The following is a 24,992-nucleotide window of genomic DNA, read 5'->3' on the forward strand; positions in this document are numbered from 1 at the left end:
AGCTCTTTGAAAGCAAAGACTGCAGCCTTGAGAGTTAGAGGGCCCTCGATTTGATCCCCTGCATATCTGTGCAGCACTGCATAGAACTAGATGCTCAATAAACAAGTGTTTATTTCAATTCCTGTTTGGAATACTTTTCGTTATTTTTGCTCTCTCTAGTCAAGGATGTCATGGCAGACATCCTTTCCATTTTTAGTTTTAACTGAATTATTCAATAATTGTTGATGGGTTGTTAATTGTTAAAAAGTTATGGGTAACTTGGTTAAACTACATATGTAAAAAATATGATTGAACAAAATTCCTCTTCAAATAATAAGCAAATATCTTCCCCATATTTTTAATGGATTGGCTTTTTATTGAAAATAAAGTACTGGGGCGCCTGGGTGGCTCAGTCGGTTAAGCGGCCGACTTCGGCTCAGGTCATGATCTCGCGGTCTGTGAGTTCGAGCCCCGCGTCGGGCTCTGTGCTGACAGCTCAGAGCCTGGAGCCTGTTTCAGATTCTGTGTCTCCCTCTCTCTGACCCTCCCCTGTTCATGCTCTGTCTCTCTCTGTCTCAAAAATAAATAAACATTAAAAAAAAAAAAAAAGAAAGAAAGAAAATAAAGTACCAAATCAAAGAATTGGCTTATAAAATTTTCTTACCTGTATTCCTTAGAAATGAATTAATACAAAAGTAGGTGATTTTAACATATGTTTGTCCTCAGTGGTTAGTTACAAGGCTTAAATATTTGTTTTCAAGTTTTTTTTTAATCATCCAGAGATTTCTAAAACTTTTACTCTTTTTACTTTAGTTTAACTTGCTTTAGGATTTGTGTCTGTTAATGAAAGTGCCACATTATTACGTAAGACAAAAATAGTTAAATCAACGGTATATTGACTTATTTTCATTTTCTCCTTAGGAACTGAGAGAAAGCTACAATACACAGCAGTTAGCCCTTGAACAACTTTATAAGATCAAACGTGACAAGTTGAAGGAAATTGAAAGAAAAAGGTCAGAGCTAATACAGAAGAAGAAACTAGAAGATGAGGCTGTAAGGTAATGTAACTAATAAATTTATCATACTGTATTACTATTAGATTTCTAACTTTATTGCTCATATCTTTAGTTTGACTATGAAAATTTAAGGGAAATAAAAGGATTATTCTAGGATGCTAATTAGATTGTCAGTTTTAGAAATTCAGGTCTTCTTTTGGGACTGAGTTTATAGTAATCAATTTTATGTTCCATTAGTGAAAAATAGGGGCTTTGGAGTCAGGCCTTCTTGATCTTCTTGGACTTCTTGATCTGCCACTTAATGATTTGGGTGACTTTGGTTGAGTCACTTTACCTTTCGAACCCCAGTTTCTCCATCTCAGAAATAGAAATACTGATGTATGCTTCATAGGTAACTGAGAATTAAATAAAAATAATCTAGCTAAAGAGCCAAGCATAAATGTCTGGCAGTCATCATTTCCATCTCTCCACTGTAAATCTATTACTGTTTCCTGAAAGATCACAAAAACCAAATACTTAATTTTACAGAGTGATAAGATGGAGTGTATAATGCTATGTTGACATATTTCTCTTTGTACCGCTGATATCTGTCAATTGCCTCCATTTATAGCTAGGAAAAGTAGGACAGTTGTGGAATTTGACAGAACCATTTATTTAGAGACTTGGCATGATTTTTTTTTCTGTCTGCAGAATCTTATTTCTAATATGTTCCTCAGTTACTTCCCCAAGTTCTCTAGTGTCAGAAATCAATATAATTAACAGATATTGATGAACCAACATTCCTTTGCCTCAGAGATAAGTAGATGAGTAATGCCCATGAAAGAGCTAATATTACTAGGGAGGCAAGAAGGACACATTACCATATGGCAGGTCTCTCTTTTTAATGGCTTCAGAATAGCTACTCCCAGCACATTTTTAATGAGTGGCTGCTGTTGGCTGTGATGAAGGAGACTCTCTGGTTTTACTCCTGGCTGCTCGATTCCTCATAATTCCAATAAGAAATGGAGACAGCTAAACAGATCATTATGGTACTCTTAACTCCAAGGCCCCTACTTTTGTGGCCCCCAACAAGAGACACTAGAATAATATAGAAGCAGAGACAGTGAAGTTCAAATTCAGAATGCTTTTATTTGCCACTTAACTGTGCCACTGATCCTTATGCAGTAACTACACAGCTAGTCACAGTGTCAGAATTTTCCACTGACCCATTGCCAGTATCTTGATATCTCTTCATTACCGCTCACAATTTTTTTCAGGCCAACAAACCATAGTAGTAATGTACATTTTCATGTCACTCATCTTCCTCACACCTTCTGCAGTGGAAGAGGGAAGAAATCAGAGGAGAATCACACGGAGAATCGGTCCAGAGCTGAGTCTTAACAACTACAACTTGGTTTCTTGGCCATTTGCCCAGGAAGGTTCCCTCCTTGTCCCACGCTGTTGGTTATAGTCAGGTTTTCACATTGTAGATGTGGCCTCTGCCCTTTGTCCAGCTTCTGTGCCATCTTTTGGCTCTGGACCAGTTTGTCATCCACTAACACATATATAAGAAAGTTTACCAGAATTTTAATTTTATATTCTCTTAACTCTAGTCTGCTTTATCCCAGGAAACATGTGGTAAATACTCTGATAGTGGTGTTTATAATGCTCTGGGAATTCAAATAAAGGCTAGATTCATCTTAGGTGTGAAAGAGCGTCAGAGAAGGTTACAGAGGAACTAACTGGGAAAAGGAACGGTAGTTGAAATTAAGAAAGGACCCCAGGGTGTTTGTCCACATCCCCTACTAATACATCTTTGCTATATAATAATATATAATTTCATAAGGTTGCATATAAATACATAAGAAATGTGTATTCTACAGTTTGCCAGGAACAAGATCTGATATTTTTTTTTGATGTTTCTATTCTTTTTTTTTTTTCAATATATGAAGTTTATTGTCAAATTGGTTTCCATACAATACCCAGTGCTCATCCCAAAAGGTACCCTCCTCAATACCCATCACCCACCCTCCCCTCCCTCCCACCCCCCATCAACCCTCAGTTTGTTCTCAGTTTTTAAGAGTCTCTTATGCTTTGGCTCTCTCCCACTCTAACCTCTTTTTTTTTTTTTTTTCCTTCCCCTCCCCATTGGGTTTCTGTTAAGTTTCTCAGGATCCACATAAGAGTAAAACCATATGGTATCTGTCTTTCTCTGTATGGCTTATTTCACTTAGCATCACACTCTCCAGTTCCATCCATGTTGCTACAAAGGGCCATGTTTCATTCTTTCTCGTTGCCACATAGTACTCCATTGTGTATATAAACCACAGTTTTTTTTATCCATTCATCAGTTGATGGACATTTAGGCTCTTTCCATAATTTGGCTATTGTTGAGAGTGCTGCTATAAACATTGGGGTACAAGTGCCCCTATGCATCAGTACTCCTGTATCCCTTCGGTAAATTCCTAGCAGTGCTATTGCTGGATCATAGGGTAGGTCTATTTTTAATTTTTTGAGGAACCTCCACACTGTTTTCCAGAGTGGCTGCACCAATTTGCATTCCCACCAAGGGAGCAAGAGGGTTCCCGTTTCTCCACATCCTCGCCAGCATCCATAGTCTCCTGATTTGTTCATTTTAGCCACTCTGACTGGCGTGAGGTGATACCTGAGTGTGGTTTTGATTTGTATTTCCCTGATGAGGAGCAACATTGAGCACAAGATCTGATATTTTTGCATAACAAATTTTAGGACATGATACAAATTCTTTTTTTATTATTATTTTTTAATGTTTATTTTTGAGAGAGAGAGAAAGAGAGAGAAAACACGATCAGGGGATGGGGAGAAAGAGAGGAAGACACAGAATCAGAAGCAGGCTCCAGGCTCTGAGCTATCAGCACAGAGCCCAATGCGGGGCTCGAACTCACTAACCGCAAGATCATGACCTGAGCCGAAGTTGGACCCTTAACCAACTGAGCCACCCAGGCGCACCAAATTCTCTTTCTTTTATGTAAAGGAAAGCAAAGCAAGGAAAAGAAAACTTATGGAGAGAAAACCTTAGAAAAGAGGAAGAAGAAAAACAAAAGCGACTCCAGGAAGAAAAAACACAAGAAAAAGTTCAAGAAGAGGAACGGAAGGCTGAGGAGAAACAATGTAAGGGTAAGGATAAAAATGATAGATTTGATTTTTCTGAGACAGAGCAACGAAAGCAACAAGAAAAAATGATTCTGATGAGAGGGAAAAAATATATATAAGTAGATGTTAACCTTTGAGTCTGAAAAAACCTTTTTCTGAATTAAACTTGGAGGAGTGTGTAGGCTTGTTAAAACAGACTGAGGGTAGAAGTCTTAAAACAACATGTAGAAAAGAAAATTGTAATCACTGACTAACTATGAACAGACTCTGACATTTTCATAATTGAAGTAAACAGCTGTAAAGAGTTTCTTCAATTGGTGTTAACTATAAACTTTATTTTTTTTAATGTTTATTTTTGAGAGAGAGAGAGAGTGTGAGCAGGGAAGGGGCAGAGAGAGGGAGACACAGAATCTGAAACAGGCTCCAGGCTCTGAGCTGTCAGCCACAGAGCCTGATGTGGGGCTTGAACTCACAGACTGTGAGATCATGACCTGAGCCAAAGTCAGACACTTAACCAACTGAGCCACTCAGGTGCCCCTAAACTGCTTATTTTAATGAAACACCAATAAAATTTAAGTCTTTGCACACTGAAATTTCCTCAAAAGATATACTTTGTTTTTGATGCACCTCAGAGTCCATTCCTAAAATACTTCAAATATTATTGATACATATCTCTTTTGGACAGACAAATATTTCAATCCTTATTGGCACATGTGTTGAAATTTCTATAAGCTAAAGCATTCATTCTGCAAATGAATAAAGTAAAATATTTTTATTCTTATCAAAGCTAGTGTATTTGTGAGCTCTTCTGTTTTTCTTTTAGAACCATACTGGTGCATTTAGAGCTCTTTCTTCACTGAACCCTGTTTGCTGCCAATCTCCTCATTTGTGACCTCTCTTTTTGTCTCTTCCTGTTGTATCCTGACTGCCACAGATCAAACCTTGCTGCTTAGCCGCCTGCACTTTGCACAGCCTCGCCTGCCACCACTCATACATCTTCCCATACATCCTCACTCATGGCCCCCCACAAGTCATGTCTTTGTATCATTGCCTCCTGCTTTCCTAAAGATAAATGTCCTTGTTTGCTTTTATATTGATTCTGTGGCCATACAACATATTTAAATTGTAACAAGCCTTTGTCAAATGGATTTTCATTTTGCTGTTTGATGTTCAGTTCTTTTTCTTTTTGATTTTACAGGCTCTTTATATTGAGTCATCGCAAAGATGGGTATACGTGAAAGTAGCAAATAATGACAATTATCTTCTCTTTAGGTGAGCCAGCTACTGCTTTGGTGAATTATAGAGCATTGTACCGCTTTGAAGCCAGGAGCCATGATGAGATGAGTTTTAATTCCGGGGATATAATACAGGTAGGGAACAGTCTTTTTTGCTCATGAAGAAGCTTAATACAATGTAATATATTACTCTATAATTTTATATAGTGATATACCATTTAAAATGTATACCTTAAGCTTTATCTGATTTGTCCCTAATGAGATGCTGCAGACTTGCTTATTATTTATCACTGCTGTGTTCTAGGTAAGGAAGCTTAGACTTACACAAAATGTTAACAGTCAGTAGGACAGTGCCAGAGTGGGTCACAAGTACACATCTTTGATTTCCAAATCCAGTGGTCTTTACACTGTGCCATACTGCTTCACAGCATAAATAGTGATGCTGAGGGTTGCCTGGGTGGTTCAGTCGGTTAGGCGTCTGACTTTGGCTCAGGCCATGATCTCACAGCTCTTGAGTTCAAACTCTGTGTCAGGCTCTGTGCTGACAGCTCAGCCTACTTTGGATTCATTCTCTCTCTCTCTCTCTCTCTCTCTCTCTCTCAAAAATAAACATTTTTTAAAAAGTGATGCTGATTGTGTTGTTTTAATAAATTACCAATGAAATTTGGGGGTGCTGATTATTTCCTGACAACCATTAAAAGAATTGAAGGAAGTAGACTCTATAGCCCTAACTAGATGCAATCCCTTGTTCCTTGAAACTAAAGGCCTTTATTATATAGTCACAAACCATGTAAAATGGATGAATAAGAGAAGATGCAGGGAATAGCATTTGATACAGCTGTTGTGATATAATGGAAAGAATACAGGCTTTAGAAGCATAGTAACTTGGATTTTAGTCTCTGTGTCACTTTTCTTCTTAGTAAATTAAAGTAATATTACCTAGAATACCTAGCCAGTGTGTGTTTTCTTTTTAGCCTGCATAGTCACCAGTTTGGTGTCTTTTATCAGTTATACTGCAACTATTTAATGGTACTTGGCATAGGTTTTACCAGAAACCTCTGTTCAAACACTCAGGTTAATCCCCAGCTACACATTCCTTCTGTTACTGTTGCCACCACTGACAATCCACAGTCTGCTGGCCCTCCTGTTCCTCCTCCACCTGTTGGTGATGATGAAGTTGTGTCTAAGAATGAAGAGATGCAGCCTATCTCTGGACATGTTTGGTCAAGAACCTATTTATATTTTTGGTTCTGTCTTTTACCATCAACAAGTATTTGTTGAGGGCTATGCTAGGGATATAGTAAACAAGACACACAGTCTCTGCACTTAATGAGCTGGTAGTCTGATGAGAAGGACATTCTAAAGCAGAGGAAGGAAGGTGGTAGAAAGCTACTAGCTTTACAGCAGACCTGCCCCGTGGTCATCAAGCCAATCTGATGGCGATGACAATAGGAACATTGAGTCAGCTGGAGTTTCTTGAGGGTGTTCTTTGCCAAATCACTGATATAACCAATGAGTCATGAGTTACTACCAGATACCTGATTTCGATAACTTGGTTGATGACCATGTCATTCATTGAGAGAGGAAGATTAAAAGGAGGCAATTTAGGTGAGAATTATAATAAGTTCAAGTTTGGATGAGTTTCAGATTTCTGGATAGCAGTTGAATATCCAGAGATGTCTAGAGAGATCTCAGGCAGAGATCAGAGGCCAATTTGAGTGTCATCATTGTGTTGTGATGGTAATTGCCTTGAGCATAGCGGATGAATGATGATCCTTAAGAGACACTAACACTAAAGGGATTATTAGAAGAAGAGGAGCCTTAAAAAGAAACGACTAGAGTCATTAGGAAAAAGCCAGGAGAGTTTAGTGTCAATGAACTTTGAGAAGAGTGGTCTGCATGTGAATAAGATAGGACTTAGAAAACAGCCATTAGATTAGCAGTATCAGAGCTATTGTTAACCTTGAGGAAAACAGTTGAGTGGAATGGTGGGGAACAAGCCAGATTTCAGTGACCTGAAATTGGAAGGGAGGAAGAGGAGACAGTGAATATATAAAATTCTTTGAAGGAGCTTAGCTTTTGAAAGTGGGAAGGGAGGGCGCCTGGGTGGCGTACTCGCGGTCCGTGAGTTCGAGCCCCGCGTCGGGCTCTGGGCTGATGGCTCGGAGCCTGGAGCCTGTTTCCAATTCTGTGTCTCCCTCTCTCTCTGCCCCTCCCCCGTTCATGCTCTGTCTCTCTCTGTCCCAAAAAAATAAATAAAAAAAAAACAAAACGTTGAAAGTGGGAAGGGAGAGAAAATGATTAATGAGGAGAGTGGGTTGAAGGAAGTTCTGTGTTTCATTTTTTGGTTTTTTTATCTTGGCTTGAGCAAATTTGCTGGTTTATTTGCAAGTTTAAATAATGATAGGATCTGCAGAGAGGGAAAAGGTTAATGATAGTGGATTTAGTAAAGTGCACAATTGTTAGTGTACAGCTCAGATAATTTGTACACATGTATATATCGGTGAAACTACCACTCAGATCAACATACAGAACACTCAGGAAGGCACTTCGTGGCTCCCTGGCAAACCTCTCTGTTCTGACCAGTGGGTACAGGTGAAGATGATTCTCAGTAAGGCTGGAGGGCTTAGGACCTAGAGCATCGGAGGAGAGAGTAGTGGGAGGATTAGACAGCTCTTCCGTTTTGGTTAGAGGGCTGAAGGAAAGGATGCATGGGACTAGAAATACATTTTGCTGAATTCGAAGGTGAGCTCAGATCTGATGGTTTCCCTATTCTTGGTCAGATAGGAGGCAAGACCTAGTCAACTTAATGGATAAGGGTGGCAGAAGAGATTTGATTGAAGGTGAAAAAGATTAGAAATTCCACTGAGTCCTGGCAACATTTTCCGTGACAACCTGTTTTTCTAGCATTCTTATATGTTAATGCTATTTTTGAGGTAATAGTTTCCATAAACCTCTGAGAACTTACATACATTTTTTTAGTTTCACTTTCTATGTAAATTGACAACTAAAAATTAATTAGGGCCATAAATTATAGATACGAAATTTATTAAAATTAACCTGTTACAAAAGCAAACTTGGTCTAATTTTAAAGATTAAATGAATGGGGCTTGTCTTCTTGAAAAGCTAGAAAGTTTAAGGAAAAAGTATTGAAGAAAGTAGGCTTTTAAAAGTTTGTATGGAAGGAAGGAAGTTAGTGTTTGAATGCCAGTATTCATACCTGTCAGTGATCCTTGCCTTGAGACCAGCATTTAAATTAGGTATATTGCTGAGCATTCTGCTTTAGGTTGAGTAATTCCTTGAGGTCTATTGTGTTCTTCATTTTTAGTGCTGTGGCTTAGCTGTTTTAAATTTAGCCTTAAACTAGATTTACAAGATAATATTTTATCAGTGGTTCCTTTTGTTATATTTTAGAACACCACTTTTTAATTATTACATAGCAATGATAGAACTAATGAGTGAGTTTAGCAAGGTTGCAGGATATAAGATCAATATACAAAGACAGATGTTCATAGTTTTATCATAGCCAAAAACTGGAAACAACTCAAATGTCCATCAGTAGGTAAACATACAAGCAAATTGTGGTACATCTATACAATGTAATATTACTCAGCAATAAAAGGGAGAAGAGATGAAACTACAAATCACCTGTATGTGTTACCAGTTGAAAAACAGTATTTAGAGAAAGTTTTCTAGTTCTCTTAGCTCAAGAAGACTACTCTAATAGGAACTAAACAAAACTAAACAAAACAAAAATTAATGATTATAGGAAAATAACAAGTTTGCAAGAAAGGAAATGTAATTATCAGAACATTACATGATTTAGATGTGAAATATTTGTTTACCTAGTCATAATAATATAAACATTAAATATAATTAAACCAAAAAATTTGAGATAGCAGTGTTGATAGACAAAGAAGATGCAATAAAAGTTAAATGTTGATTTTCCATAATCAAAATCCAATAGATGATGTTTAAAATTGAAACATTCAGGAAATAATAGTATAAATACATTATTTAGAAATATAGAAGATAGGGGTGCCTGGGTATTAAACATCTGGCTTGATCTCAGCTCAGGTCTTGATCTCAGGATCATGAGTTCAAGCCCTGCATTGGGCTCCACGCTGAGTGTGAAGCCTACTTGAAGGGAGGGAGGGAGGGAGGGAGGGAAGGAGGAAGGAAGGAAGAAAGGAAGGAAGGAAAGGAAGGAAGGAAGGAAGGGGGGGAGGGAGGGAGGAAGGAAGGAAGGAAGGAAGGAAGGAAGGAAGGAAGGAAGGAGAAATACAGAGGATGGTATAGAAAAACAACTACGAATGGCAAGTTGTTATCAGGAGTGGAAATCAGGGCATAATGAGTGATGGGATCTTCCATCATAAGCCATATAGAATGCTGTTTGTTTCTGTTAACTATTTTTGTGTATTTAACTTGGATGAAATTAAATTTTTTGAGAGAAAGAGAGTGCACAACAGGCATAGGTTGGGAAGGGCAGAGGGAGAGGGAGAGAGTGAATCCCAAGCAGACTCCCTCCCCAGCACAGAGCCAGATGCAGGGCTCAGTCTCACTAACTGTGAGATCATGATCTGAGCCAAAATCAAGAGCCAAAGGTGCCTTTTTAAAATTTCATTTTTTGGGGGCTTCTGGATGGCTTAGTCGATTGAGCATCTGACTCTTGATTTCAGCTCAGATCATGATCTCACAGTTTATGAGATTGACCCCGATGTCAGGCTCTGCACTGACAGCACGGAGCCTGCTTGGGATTCTCTCTCTCCCTCTGTCTCTGCTCCTCCCCTGCTCATGCACTCCCTCCTTCTCTCTCTCTCTCTCTCTCTCTCTCGCTCTCGCTCTCGCTCTCTCAAAATAAGTGAACATTTTTTTCTAAAGGGCACCTTTGTTTGTCATTAGAGATAGTGACCTATTAATATGTAGAAAATGCCTCAGCTCAGGGTGCATGGGTGGCTTTAGTTGTTAAACATCTGACTTCAGCTCAGGTCATGATCTCACAGTTCATGAGTTCAAGTCCCACATCAGGTGAGCTCAGGCCCCACTTCGGGTGAACAGGAGCCCTGCTTTGGGTAAAAACATGAGCCCTGGGTGAGCCCCACTTCTCTCTCTCTCTCTCTCTCTCTCTCACTCTCTCTCGCTCTCGCTCTCTCTCTCTCTCTCTCTCTCTCTACCCCCCACCTTGTGGGATTCTTTCTCTCTGCCCCCCTTGCTCACTTGCGCCCTCTCTCTAGAAAAGAAAAGGGGCACCTGGGTGGCTCAGTCAAGCGTCCAACTTCAGCTCAGGTCATGATTTCACGGTTCATGAGTTCAAGTCCTGCATCGGGCTCTGTGTTGACAGCGTGGAGCCTGGAGCCTGCTTCAGATTCTATGTCTCCCTCTCCCTCTCGTTCTCTGCCCCTCCCCTGCTCACACTCTGTCTCTCTCAAAAAAAAAATAAACATGAAAAAAAACTTTTTTTAAGAAATAAAAAAGAAAAGAAAATGCCTCAGCTCTTTAGTTACATGAGCTTAATTCTGAAAATGAGGCTATTGTACAGTAGTCTGCATCCCTTTCCTTTGTAAATGTGTGACATTCTAACCATTGTTAACCCTTCTTTTTGTTTCCATAGGTTGATGAAAAAACCGTAGGAGAACCTGGTTGGCTTTATGGTAGTTTTCAAGGAAATTTTGGCTGGTTTCCTTGCAACTATGTAGAAAAAATGCCATCAGGTGAAAAATCTGTGTCTCCTAAGAAGGCCTTACTTCCCCCTACAGTATCAGTATCTGCTACCTCAACTTCTTCTGAGTAAGTTTTTAGCTAACAGTGCAGTGTATTTAGCCCTGCAAATGTATTTGTGTCAACCTGCTACTTAATCATATTATAATCTGTGCTGGACTCTTCAAGAGTACCTTCTGTTCCAGATTTCATACTGAAATTTAATAAACAAAAATGTAGGTCAGTACTTGGTTCGTGAATTCTTTTTTCCAAAATTGTGTTTAAACACAATGTGAATTATGTATAAGTTGATAAATTTGTAGTGCTTCATTAGATTTTAAATGATGAAGTGTATTTACATCAAAGTGTTGTATTTTACAGATCACTTTCTTCAAATCAACCAGCATCAGTGACTGATTATCAAAATGTATCTTTTACAAACCTAACTGTTAATACATCATGGCAGAAAAAATCAGCTTTTACTCGTACTGTTTCCCCTGGATCTATATCACCGATTCATGGACAGGTATGTATCTTTAATTTTTCTCTGCTTTATTCTTTGACATTGCTCATGTTCACATAAAATAGAAAATTTTTGTACAAAGACATCACTTACTCATTTAACCAGAGTTTGTAGTATTTGGTTTCTGTTCTTGTCATTGACATGTGATAATGATGTAAACAAATTATTATTATTATTACTTAGAAGTTTCTCAGCAGTTCATTTTCATAGCACCCAGTTGCTAGCAGCTAGGGTTTCTAAGCTCAAAATGTCATCTTTATAAATCTGGCTATATTATTCTTAATTCGTAGTTATTGTGAGAAGATATGTGGGCTTGGAGGTTTTTGGGGTTTTGTTGGTAAGAAATTTGTGTGGGAACTATGTTACATATATTTAGCCTCTGCTTTACATGTAACCATTGCAGGCATTGTTACATTAATATTGTTGAAAAGAAATCACAGACTTTGTCAAAACAGAGCCCTACAAATTTCACCTTCACTCAAAAAAATGTTTACTTCATGACCATAGATAGGTTCCAGGCGTTTCTTTATATGCTAGAAATTTAATGGAAAAAAAATCTCTGCCATTAAGGAGTCATAATCTAATGAAACAGACACATATATAAATAATTGTAAAGTATGTGAAGGGTTGTAATAAAGATATTCTACAAAATCTTGAGGACTGTATAGCCGAGAGAGATCTCATTCACTCTTTGGGAATTGGAGCAGGGTTCACAAAGGACCAAGTATTTGAGCAGGACCTTTGAGGATAAGCAAGATTTTAGCAAACAGAGAAGGAAAGTTATTCCTGTGAAAAAATAATTTGGGGAAAGTCAGTGAGGCATGTTAACACAGAGTTTCCAGGACAAGAATTATTTATAGTGTGGCTAGAGTACAGGAATCTTGGAGAAAGGGTCAAGCAGGAAAGCTAGAGGGTGAGTTTTATGTGTGAAGTGTTTAATACCATGCCTAGCTGCTTGGCAGTGGGCAGCCCCTGAAGGTTTCCAAGAGGTGTGTGTATTTTTGAAACCTAACTCCCAGCAGTAGTACAGGGGTCGATTGGTGGAAGGAAGCAAAGGAAGGAAACCAAGCAAGGAAGGATGCCACAGTAGCTAATTACAAGAGATGATGACGTAAACTGGTACCACAGTAAAGAAAATGTATAGAAGAGGAGGTGGATTTAAGATTACTAGGAATTGACATAAAATTGGCAATCCATTGAAATGTCAAGAGTAAGGAAGAAGTTGGGAGTTAAAGAAGGTTCCTCAGGGTCTTGAGCTTGAGTAACTGGAAGGATGGTGATAGCATTGTCTTGGGTGAGCATTGCAAGAGGAGTGGGTTCCGTGAGCTCTAAAAATGATGTCTCACCGTGCAACTTTAAGGTATTTGGTTTAGAGACAACCTGGTGGGAAGGCCCAATGAGTAGTCTGACTTACAAGTCTGGAGCTCAGGAGATAAAGTTAAAATTAAGATATAGATTAGAGAAGGCATAGACATAACTAAGATAATTTAGGAAAATCATGTGAAACGGGAAGGGAAAGGGACTGGACAAAGAGGACCCATCAGTCACCAGAGGGTGAGCTTCTGGAAAGACAAGGGTGTTAATGATATTAGCACTGTTCAGAGATCAGGGAAAAACTTTTAACAGAAGGCTACTCAAATGGTTGTCTGTCATATATAATTGTAAATCATTTAGTAGAGTAGATAAAGTTATCTTAAGGCACCACCGTACCAAACTGGTCTTTGTTTGAACTGTGAACAAGCTATATAGTAGGAAACAAAAATTGTGGTTACTTTTTTAAAAATTTTGTGTTTTTATGTTCACAGGGACAGGTTGTAGAAAACCTAAAGGCGCAGGCCCTGTGTTCTTGGACTGCAAAGAAGGATAACCACTTGAACTTTTCAAAACATGATATTATCACTGTCTTGGAACAGCAAGAAAATTGGTGGTTTGGAGAGGTGCATGGAGGAAGAGGGTGGTTTCCAAAATCTTATGTCAAAATACTCCCTGGGAGTGAAGTCAAGCGGGAAGAGTAAGCATTTTGTGTTTACGTGAGATGTGGATGTTGGTGTTTTCACTAATGAGGCGGCTGAAGAACAACTGGCTATACCATAAAATAAAACATTTATGCTTGAGTTTGAATATCGAGAGGAGGATTTCTAGAGTGAAAAAAAGTGTACTTCACATATTTGTACCAGTTTTAGAATATCTTTTATTCTAGTTATTTCAGATGCCTAAAGTTTTCAAAGTGCTTAAAATTTTAGATCTGTTGCTTTCTTTGTGGCAGCTCAAGAGTTACTTTTCATTTCCTTTGGAGCACTTCTCCCTTGTTATTTACTGTGCATTGTCAGTATTTAAATAAACCTTTGCTGACGGCCTCGCCATTGCCAAAGTGTAGGGCATTCCCTTTCTGGGCCTCCAGAATTCCTTGAAGATCATACCTCTCTTACTGCACATAACAGACTGGGTTGCAATTATTTATTTTCTTACCCATCTCTCCTGTTAGATCATAAGCTCTGGGAGGGCAGGATCCGTGTCTTTGTTTTTCAGGTTTTTTTCCTGCCTAGTGTAATCTCAATGCATAGTAGCTTCTCAGTCATATTAGCTCAGTGAATAAGGAGAGGATTCATTGAATGAACAATCAGATGAGTCAATTTTCAAGTGAAGAACAAGTAAAAACTAAATAAGGTCTCGGGCCTTAATTTCCCAGTCTGTAGAGGAATGAGATCTCCAGGCATGTTTAAGATGTTTAAGATGTTTAAGAAATAAGTACAAAAGTAGTGATAGGCAGCTGTCTCCTTGTGTTTTATACTGAAGTTGATCCGAATAAAAAAGTGATCTGATTGAATGAAAAGAGACAGGTCTTTGGAAATCAAGAGGCTTGAGTTCTGATTGTTCTTTTTGTCAGCCTATGTGGAATAACCTATTTGCCTTCGGTTTTCCAACTGATGGGATAAAAAGAGTAAATTAATCTTTAAAAACATTTTCAAGGCTGAGATTCTCTGTATGAATTTTTAGTTCCAGTGCAGAAATTTGCTCTTCAGACTGACACAGAATTTTAGATTTAGAAGTGTGTAAATGATAACAATTCAGAGCTGACGTGTGGCACTGTGGTGGGCCCTTTACAGGAATTATCTTAAACGCCATAACATTTTACAGAGAAGAAAACTTCAGCGTAAAGGCAGTAAGTTTAAATGCTGTTCCCCCCAACTTCTCATTCATTACTGATCTTTTCTAACAGATAAGACCTGTAATTTGAAAACCTGCAGTAATGGAGAGATCATGCCCTAAACAAGGTGGTGGTGCATTCAGTTGTGGCCATGAGTTGTAGCGAGGTTCCATTCTGAGTACTGACTTATTGCTATATAGTTTCCTCAAGGATCCTGGGAAGCCCTGGTGCATCCTACAGATGTCTAGCTTTTTTTTTTAATTTTTTTTAACGTTTATTTATTATTGAGAGAGAGAGACAGAGTGTGAGCAGGGGAGGGGCAGAGAGAGAGAGAGAGAGGGAGACACAGAATCCGAAGCAGGCTCCAGGCTCTGAGCTGTCAGCACAGAGCCTGACGCAGGGCTCAAACTCACAAACTGCAAGATCACGACCTGAGCCAAAGTCGGACACTTAACTGACTGAGCCACCCAGGCGCCCCCAGATGTCTAGCTCTTAAACATGACAGGCTTCCAGATTTTTTCCATTTCCTGGGTTAAATTGGAAATTAAAGTTTTACCTGCTCTGAAATATAAAAAATAAAGTTGTTATTTTTATATATTTAAGTGTAGTGTACTCTAAACAGATACTAAAATTTACATACTGTCCTTGTTCTCCCTGTATGAAGCCAAGCCCGCCATGTGCTTTTCCAAATAACTGTCCATTTACCAAAGCATTGGTGACTTTTACATTCTTTTAGAAAGGCAAAATATCTCACACTTAAAAAACTATTTAAAAATCATGTTGAAATTACTTGACTGTAGTAAAAAATTTAGAAGTCTGTAACTAGGCATTCTTAGTCCCCTACAGTTTTTTGTATGAGAATATTTCTAGCCTGTTTACTGAGACAATATTTAAATTCCTTTTAGAAAGTCCTAAAAGAATGTACCGCAAACACCTTCTGTCACGTTTCTTGGTTTTGCTTGTTGATGGCTTTTTGTTTCATAGTTATTTTTTCTTATCTGTTTCTGTATTTATCTGGCAGACCAGAAGCTTTGTATGCAGCTGTAAACAAGAAACCTACCTCTGCAGCCTACACAGGTGGAGAGGGTGAGTTTTCAGCAATTTGTAAATTATATGGGCGTCAGATTAGCTATTGACTATCTGACTTCCCTCAGTGGTTATCCTCCCTGTTTCTGTGTCTTCAGTGTTAAAGTGAGTTTAGGAAAACCTGTCCTTTGTTTATTTCACGTGAATATTGAGACTAGAGAAAAAAATAGGGCATTTTTAGAAAATCAGTACTATAAACATTCAGCATAGACTTGGTAAGTAAGATCATAAATAAAAGATGTTGCAGTGAGATAGCATGAAATTTTTTGTTTTCTTATAATACACCTGCGTTACAGTAATTTAGAAAATAAGGCAATTTTAGTACGTTTAGTTGTTTACAAATTGCATTTTAATTATGGTGGATCCTATAAATCATTAAGTAGGATTTGAAATCAAGGTATGTTTTATTATAATTATTACACAAATTTTTTCTGTAGCCCTTTAGGTTGTTCGACTAATAACTTATTATTTATTTTGAAAAAATGAAAGATTGTCTATCCTCATTTCGGGCATTTTTATTTAACGTTATTTATAAATGAATTCTATATGTCCATTGTAAAATTAGTTGAAGTGAAGTAATTATGTTTCTGTTTTTGCTCAAGAAAATCAGTTTAGTGGTAATTTAAACTGCTTATATAGTAGCTACTGTGTTTAAGGTTTTATGCTAGCGCCTAAAAGATACAAGGATGAATAAAACACAGTCTCCCGAGTCTTCACAGTAGACTGGGGAAGATAGGGGTACCATTGTAATAAATTCTATAATGAGTGGACATAACTTCGTTTTAAGTGGGAACTGGGAATCCACAGACATGGCAGTACTGAATCATCTCAAGCAAGGAGTAGGGTTTTGCATAGTGACCTAGGAAGAGACAGGTCTTGTGGAATGAGAGAAAGTCATGAGCCAGAACATAGCTATGAATGGATAGGGAACTCAGGTCACCAGCAAGGCTGGAATAATAGGTTCACTGTGGAGTGAGTGCTATGGGATGAGTCTGGGAAAGTAGTGAGGAGTTTTTTGGGAAGGACCTTGCTTATTACTGCATACCTAAGTGTTGCATGCATTTCTGGTTTTGTTAAATCCCATAAAGTGAGTAATCCTGGCAATGTGAATAGTAAACAGGTCGTAGATGATGTTCCCGGTCATCTCTAGTTTAGGATGTACAGATGAAATTCCAGGCTGACAAATAAAAATAACTAGAAAAGAAAGACTAAAGCCAGATCATCGACTGTTTGTTCCAAGTAGCAGTAATAACAGGGACAGAAACCAAAGCCAATATTGACATGCAGACCTTTCCCTTGAGGCCATTTGTTAACAAGTATTTTTTGAGCATCTATGTGCCAAGCACGGTGCTAGAAGCTGGGTCATTGTGGTGGAGCTTGGCCTCTGGTACTGGTGTCAGCTGAATATTGGGCATTTTCGTAACTGTATTTATATAAGAATTAAAGAGAAAAGAACCTAGCATATTAAAATGTATTTTGTGTAAGGAGGTTGAAGAATACTTTCCATATCTTGACTCTGTAGAGATACTTGGATCTGTTTGTGTTTATGGATTATTCTCTGTGATAAGATGATGATACAGTTGGAAAAAAAAGCAACTCCATGATAATGACTTATGTTAAGTAGTCTTTTTCTAAGAAATTATTAAACAATCGCTTCATTCCTTTTTCTGTTTTAAGATCTTTTTACATTAGGTTTTCTTAAGTTATAAGGTCTTTTACGTTAATTTACACAGGATTTGGAGATTAACATAATTTTTTTTCCTTCTATAATCTTACAACCCAAGTTAGTTTCTTTTTGCTTTGTTTCCGACAGAATATATTGCACTTTATCCATATTCAAGTGTAGAACCTGGAGATTTGACTTTCACTGAAGGTGAAGAAATATTGGTGACCCAGAAAGATGGAGAATGGTGGACAGGAAGTATTGGAGATAGAACTGGAATTTTTCCATCAAATTATGTCAAACCAAAAGATCAGGAGGTAAAGTTATTTTGATATAGAAACAAAATGATTCCATTCTTGTGTCTTGAGATTCATACTTAAAACAGAGACTCCTGTATATATGCGTTTGGTCAGGATTTGGTTGTAAGAAAACCACTTAAGGTAGCACCAGTTTATTATAGGGATCCTGTTAGGTAAGAGAGACAGGATTTCATTAAATTTCTAAGAACAGGACCCAGAGGTAGGGCTGGTCTCATGGTAACTAAAGCTAGGGATGATCCCAGATCCACGCCAGCTTACCAAGGGATCACCAAGAAGGAGTCTGTAAAATTTTACCTTAAGGCCCTGACGTTAATGTGACTTGCCCTACATTATGAGTTCCTGCTGCTTTTCATCCTTCTACTAGTATGGTACAGTGCAGCAGTTCTCAAACTTTTAGGTTTCTGGAACTTTCTACATTCTTAAAAAATTGGGGACTCTAAAGAGTTTTTTTTAATGCATGGGTTAAATATAGTTATATATTCCATGTTAGAAATTAAAACTGCAGTTTTAAAAATATTTACTTATTTTAAAGTAACAAAATTATACCCATTACATGGTTATATAAATAACTTGCTTCTTATGAAAACCAACAATATATTTTCAAACAAAAAAGTTTGGTGAAAAGAAGGGCATTGTTTTATATTTCTGCAAATCTCTTTAATGTCTGGCTTAACCTGAAGACAGGTGGATTCTCCTGTTCTGTATTCAGTCTGTTGTGATACATTCTTTTGGTTGATGTGCACAAAGAAAATTCAACCTCACGCAGATATGGGAGAAAACAGAAAAATATTTTTTTAATTTTAAAAAAAATGTTTGTTTATTTTAGAGAGAAAGCATGAGCAGGAAGTGGGGGTGGGGTGGGGAGGGGGACAGAGGATCTGAAGCAGGCTCTGTCTGCACTGACAACACAGAGCCCAACTCGGGGCTCGAGCTCACGAACCGTGAGATCGTGACCTGAGCTGAAGTCGGATGCTTAACCGACTGAGCCACCCAGGTGCCCCAACAGAGACATATTTTAATAACATTTTTAGATATCTGTGGATATTCCTTGGTATTACTACACCAAAACTTGGTAAGTGTTAAATTTTTACAGGTTAGTTACACATGGAATCTAAAGCCATATCAGTGAACATTTCTTACTGTTGAATTAAAATTGAATGGATTTTTTACCCATGCTGGTAACATTATTCATTACCCATGTGGTGACATCATTCATTGGTCATTTGGAAAATACTGAATCACTGAGTTATGCACATATTCTTAGTATTGACACGTTTCATCATACAATACCAAAAAGTTAACATTTGTTAATGTCACCACTGATCTCCAAGGAAAATCTTTATTTTTTTTTTTAATTTTTTTTAATGTTTATTTATTATTGAGAGACAGACACAGAGTGTGAGCAGGGGAGGGGTAGAGAGAGGGGGAGACACAGAATCCGAAGCAGGCTCTAGGCTCTGAGCTGGAGGGCTCAGGGCTCAAACACACAGACCGTGAGATCATGAAGTCGGTCGCCTAAGCAACTGAGCCACCCAGGTGCCCCTGATCAAGGGCATTCTTAAGTGGAACCATTTTGTTTGTTTTCCTGTGAGCTTGTGGTGGTGAGGGTACTAGGACTGCTAGTATAATGTGGCTCCGCTGCCATGATTCATGCTAAGGCATCAGCAGTTTTACCCTCCACTGTAAATGTCAACACCATGAAAGAGGCAAATAATGTCTTAAAAATGTTATGCAAAAAGTCTTTATCTTCTGGATTCCTGGAAGGGCCTCAAGGACTGTCCCCAGGGATGCACACACCACATGGGACAACCATGTAGGTTGACTTCTGGCTCTAACACTTAGAGGCTAGGTGACCTTGTACAAGTATTCTGTACCTCAGTTTCATTCTCTGTAAAATGGGGACAATTATAATACTTACTAGTATCATGAGAACTGAATAAATGAATATATGTAAGATTCTTAGACCACTGTTCTGTCATAAGTACCCAGAAAATGTTAGGCCAGGACTCCCATCAATTCCACTTCAATACTTGAACTATAACTGTGTTCACTAACAACAGCAAAAAAATTGTCTATTCCATCCCTTTATTTGTTCAAATTCCTGAAAAGAAGGAATGTAGTTGGCCCGACTATTTGTTTTTTTTTTTTTTTTATGTTTATTTATTTTTGAGAGAGAGACAGCACAAGCTGGGGAGGGGCAGAGAGAGAGGGAGACACAGAATATAAAGTAGGCTCCAGAGCCCAGTGTGGGGCTCGAACTCACGAACTGTGAGATCATGACCTCACATCAAGAGCTCGGACGCTTAAGCGACTGAGCCACCCAGGCACCCCTATCCTGTTAAGTCAGACTGAGGTTATAGTTGCCACCCAGGAAATGGATTTTTGTTGTTGTTGTTCCTGCGTTCATGGGGAACATACAAAAAAAATTAAAAACCTCCTAGGTAGCGGAAGCAGAACTCACGCATGCCTTAAGATATATTTTTTTTAATGTTTATTTATTATTGAGAGACAGAGAGACACAGAGTGTGAGCAGGGGAGGGGTAGAGAGAGGGGGAGACACAGAATCCGAAGCAGGCTCCAGGCTCTGAGCTGTCAGCACAGAGCCCGACACAGGGCTCAAACTATATATGTAGTGGGCATTGATGCTAACCTGATAAATGAGAGGTATCTGGCCCAGATGCTCATGTTTGATATTCAGGTAAGATGCAGAAAATGAGCTGTTCTTGTTGAGTCACTAGATGCCAGCATCATCCATTTGTAATGTTTGTTAGTAGACCTTCATTTTAAAGGAACAAGAACCCTGGGGATTAGAAATCTAATTCATAATAACCTTTGTACTCTTACATCTGGATTATTAGAAAATGATAAAACAGTATGTCTTTTCCTTACAGAGTTTTGGGAGTGCTAGCAAATCCGGAACATCAAACAAGAAACCCGGTATGTATAATAATGGAGTTAAAAAAGTACTACAGTGTTTAATAGTCTTGGATTCATAGTTTCTTGTCTGTCTTCTTTTCAGAGATTGCTCAAGTAACTTCAGCATATGTGGCTTCTGGTTCTGAACAACTTAGCCTTGCACCCGGGCAGTTGATACTAATCCTAAAGAAAAATTCAAGTGGGTGGTGGCAAGGGGAATTACAGGTAATAACCTTTAAATAATATTTATCAATTTTATTATAAAAATAATGCATACTCATTAGAAAATAAAATTAATAACAATTTTAGATCACCTATAATCATACCACTTAGAGGTAATCAATATTAACATTGTGGTGTATTATGTTCCCCTCTAGTTTCTTCCCTGCTTATTTTTAGCACAGCTGAATTGGTATAAGTAATGATACCAAGAATAATTTTCTCTACAGACATAATTGTTTTCTAATACCTGCTTTAATAAACCATAGGTCACCGTCTTAAAGGAAGGCATACCATCATCTTTGCCTGGGATAACCCCAGGCTTACCGTATATAGCCTCTTCTATCTAGGAGAAGAAACATTATCCAGGCTGTGTACTGAGAAAATGCTACTCATTGGACTTTCTCTACCATAGTCTTATGTTTTTGAAACAGCAATGCAAGGAAAGGAAATGCAGGCATAAATGAACCTATGTTTTCCTAAAATGTTAACAGAAGTAGTTATTGCATATGTTTTGATACAGAAAGTTCTTTTCTCTTCAAAGTTCCTTACTAGAAAGACTAAAAATAAAAAGCTTTTTAAGATTAAAAGATCATGAGAGGTATAATAGCTATATTTTTATACATAAAAGTAGGTTTGATATATGGTTGTAATATGGAGGATAAATACAGCTTCATTCTTGCACATCAGTCTTAAACAATCCTAAAGAACACTGGAGGTTCAAAATTGAGTATCTTCTTGAGTAACTCCTTGAAATCCCACCTTCCTGATTTGCTTTAAAGATTGACCCAACAATATGACGAGCATGGCTTTCCACAAATTTTATTTGTGATCTCTGCATTAATTATTGACAGAGCCCCAAGAGGTGTTCATTGTGCACAGTACCATTTTAAGTGCTGACTTGATTCCTAGGAGAACTCTGGAAGGGTCTTTTTAGTTTATAAATATTATTTGTGTGAAGTATCCAGAGAACTCTGAGTCCAGAAGACCTCCTAATAGACTTCTCTAACAGACTTCTGCAAGTAGTGTTCTCAGCACCATTTTGATATGCATATTGAGCCTTCCAGTTGTTTAATACTGATCTGGAAGGCCAGTGCAGAATTCAGGGGTCCCCAAGACCACCCTGACTTCTGACACCAGCTGGAAGTTTGGAGGTCCCCAAGACCACTCTCAAGTTCAATAATTAACTAGAAAGACTCATGAGACACTGAGAGCTATTCTTCTCATAGTTACAGTTTGTTACAGCAAAGTAATTTAGATTATAATTAGACAAGGAAAAAGATGTATGGGGCTGAGTTCAGGAGGGTTCCAAAAACAGAGGTTTCATTGTCCTCTCCCAGTGGAGTCATGGATAGCATTGACTCCTGGCAACAATAAACATCAAGTATTGCCAAGCACAGAAGCTCATTTGAGCCTTGGTGTCCAGAGTTTTTACATCCTAGACATGGTTCTGCACTTATGGCTAAACTTAGTCTCCAATCCTTTTAGAGGTTGAGTTCATACTGTATCACCCAGAGCGCCCCCCATAAGTCACATTGTTAGACTGTCTGGCATGGTCAAGGCCCAGAGGAAATAAGACACTTATCAGTCAGGACATACCACAGGTTTAGAGATTACCTCCCAGGAGCCAAAGGTAGAGTCCAGACCTCTCTTGGGACAAGGGTAAATTCTTTACTGCACAGCCATTTTTAGTTTATGTCTCAGTAATTATTTTTGATCCCATCTTTCATATTCCTTTTGCTAATTTTATAGGCCAGAGGAAAAAAGCGACAGAAAGGATGGTTTCCTGCCAGCCATGTTAAACTTTTGGGTCCAAGTAGTGAAAGAACTACACCTGCCTTTCATCCTGGTATGGAAGTGAATTAACTTGTATTTCATCTTACAGAAGTTTTGTTGAAATTCAGCCACTTCTTAGATTAGCATATGCTTTGAAAAATATTAAAAATTGGTTCTTTTTGTAACTCTGTCTGAAAGTAATGTTACAATGAGAACTTCCTTTCTAAAAAGATCTATATACAAACAGCCAACTGTTTAAGTGATACTTGAACCACTTCATTCCTTGAAATTTTTCAAAGTGGAATTGCTATGCTATTATACTTAAAGTGAAGCAGTTGGGGTACTGGGGTGGCTCAGTTGGTTGTGTCCAACTCTTGATTTCGGCTCAGGTCGTGATGTCACGGTTGCGAGATCAAGCCTTGTGCAGGCTTCAGGCTAGGCAAGGAGCCTGCTTGGGTGGGATTCTTTCTCCCTCTACCACTCCTCCACTTGCACTCTCTCTTTCTCACTCTCTGCAAAAAAAGGCAACTATTTAAAGTGAAGCAGTTCACTTGGATTAACCGTAGTTGGGAGATTCTTGTTTTATAAAATAGGAAAATGGAGGAAGGAGGGTGAAGCAGAGCAGCTCAAGGAAAATTTTACCCTAATTCTAACATTTAATAGTAGAGTCATTTAAGTTCTAGGGGAGTTATAACATGTGATCTTTGTGTTAATAATCAATTTACTTTATTATTTTGTTCTTTTTCTCGTAGTATGTCAGGTGATTGCTATGTATGACTATGTAGCAAATAACGAGGATGAGCTGAATTTCTCCAAGGGACAACTTATCAATGTTTTGAACAAAGATGATCCTGACTGGTGGCAAGGAGAAATCAACGGGGTGACTGGTCTCTTTCCTTCAAACTATGTTAAGATGACAACAGACTCCGATCCAAGTCAACAGTGTGAGTAATATCCAACTATTTGCCCCTCAACTAGTGCAAAAGCTTTAATAGACAGCACTGCACTCATTCTGTCCTGGAGCATATCTTAAACTCAGCACTCTTAGCAAGCGAATATTAGTGACTAAAGCAATAAAATGCAAAAGGAAATCTTTTACAAAATCAAAAATTATACTGCGTTATTTTATACTTTTTTCTTAGCTTTAGACCTTACTGTTAGACTTCATCTGAAAAAATTTGTAAGTCTTTAACAGGTTCTTGGGTGTAAGCAGTCTATGCTTCAACTTCCCATTACCACCATCCTTTTTTAGCCTCTAACAATCTTTTCCTGCTTAACAAAGAGTATCCAGTAATTACTGTACTCACCTATTCAAATTACCCTTTTAGTGTACAGGTGCTATTAATCTTTGCAACCTTCTCATTTATTACTCACATATTTACACATCATCCAGAATAGGAGAAAATTAAAAACTGGTTTAAACTGTGTGCAAAACTCTGTTAGGTGATTTTTTTAAAAAGATACCTGATGCCATAAGAGACATATGAATCAAGATCTCTTTCACTATTTTTAGAACAAGGATCCAGATCTCAGTGTGAAATTTGGTATTATATATAAAGCTATCTTTTCGTAGTTACCTAGCCTTACTTACATTTGACAATAAAAATGCATTCATAATAGAGAATAAACAGCACTTGGAAATACTTTTTACCTTTGTAAAATGTCACTTTTTCCCACCCTTTTGATTTTTGGTTTCTTTTTTTTTTTTTTTTTTTTTACAAGATACATCATGATTTATATTTTTATCATTCTTGTGAAATTATCTAAAATATTTAGCCTTTCATTTTAATTGAGTTTTGGGAACATATAAATGGTAACTCGGTCAAAGCTAGAGATATGCTCGTAATTCAGTGCGAGTATTAAGAATTTTTACTGTATCTATAATTTTGAAATATTAGTGCACTGTTTATACTTTAGGGCTTATAGTTCTAAAGATAGTTTTGATCCTGGGAGATTTTCATTTAGATAAAGCAACTAAATTTCCTAATTTGAATATGGGAACAGTTCAGTTTTTTATGATTTGAACATCCCCCCAAAAACTGGGGCTACCTAAGTGAATGACCGGTTTTAAGCTCCGCTGATGGTCTGGCAGCTTTCGGTGCTATAGCCAGTTCATCTAATTAATTAGACATAGCTGAGGGCCTTCCCTGGCCCTGAGAGAGGAAGCTGCCTTTCATGCGGACCAGGACTGGAAGCTCTTTGGCTAGTGATTCTTGGAGGCATTCCAGTTCTCCAGGATGTTTGGCTCTTACAGCACCTAGGATGTAAAGTGGTCGTTCTCCAGATGCGTTGTTGTTGTTTAT

General features: G+C 38.0%; 1 protein-coding gene across 12 annotated transcripts in view; it reads left to right on the plus strand.

Annotated features, from left to right (window-relative positions):
• ITSN2 (intersectin 2) overlaps positions 1-24,992 on the plus strand; it is a 145,732-nt gene that overhangs the window by 77,689 nt on the left and 43,051 nt on the right. For 10 of the 12 annotated variants that reach the window (XR_006215972.1, XR_006215973.1, XM_042982389.1 and 7 more), the window contains 12 exons: positions 901-1,037; positions 3,988-4,130; positions 5,379-5,476; positions 10,953-11,128; positions 11,420-11,564; positions 13,367-13,572; positions 15,731-15,795; positions 17,609-17,775; positions 20,670-20,715; positions 20,798-20,919; positions 22,666-22,762; positions 23,442-23,633. Coding sequence is in view for 10 of the 12 variants with exons in the window: in XM_042982389.1 (XP_042838323.1) it covers positions 901-1,037; positions 3,988-4,130; positions 5,379-5,476; positions 10,953-11,128; positions 11,420-11,564; positions 13,367-13,572; positions 15,731-15,795; positions 17,609-17,775; positions 20,670-20,715; positions 20,798-20,919; positions 22,666-22,762; positions 23,442-23,633 (1,594 nt within the window). In the remaining 2 variants the exon portion in view is untranslated. The remainder of the gene's footprint in view (positions 1-900; positions 1,038-3,987; positions 4,131-5,378; positions 5,477-10,952; positions 11,129-11,419; positions 11,565-13,366; positions 13,573-15,730; positions 15,796-17,608; positions 17,776-20,669; positions 20,716-20,797; positions 20,920-22,665; positions 22,763-23,441; positions 23,634-24,992) is intronic. The other 2 variants (XM_042982390.1, XM_042982394.1) reach the window with 1 other exon arrangement.

This window comes from Panthera tigris, chromosome A3 (genome assembly GCF_018350195.1).
Source record: "Panthera tigris isolate Pti1 chromosome A3, P.tigris_Pti1_mat1.1, whole genome shotgun sequence".
Classification (NCBI taxonomy): Eukaryota; Metazoa; Chordata; class Mammalia; order Carnivora; family Felidae; genus Panthera; species Panthera tigris.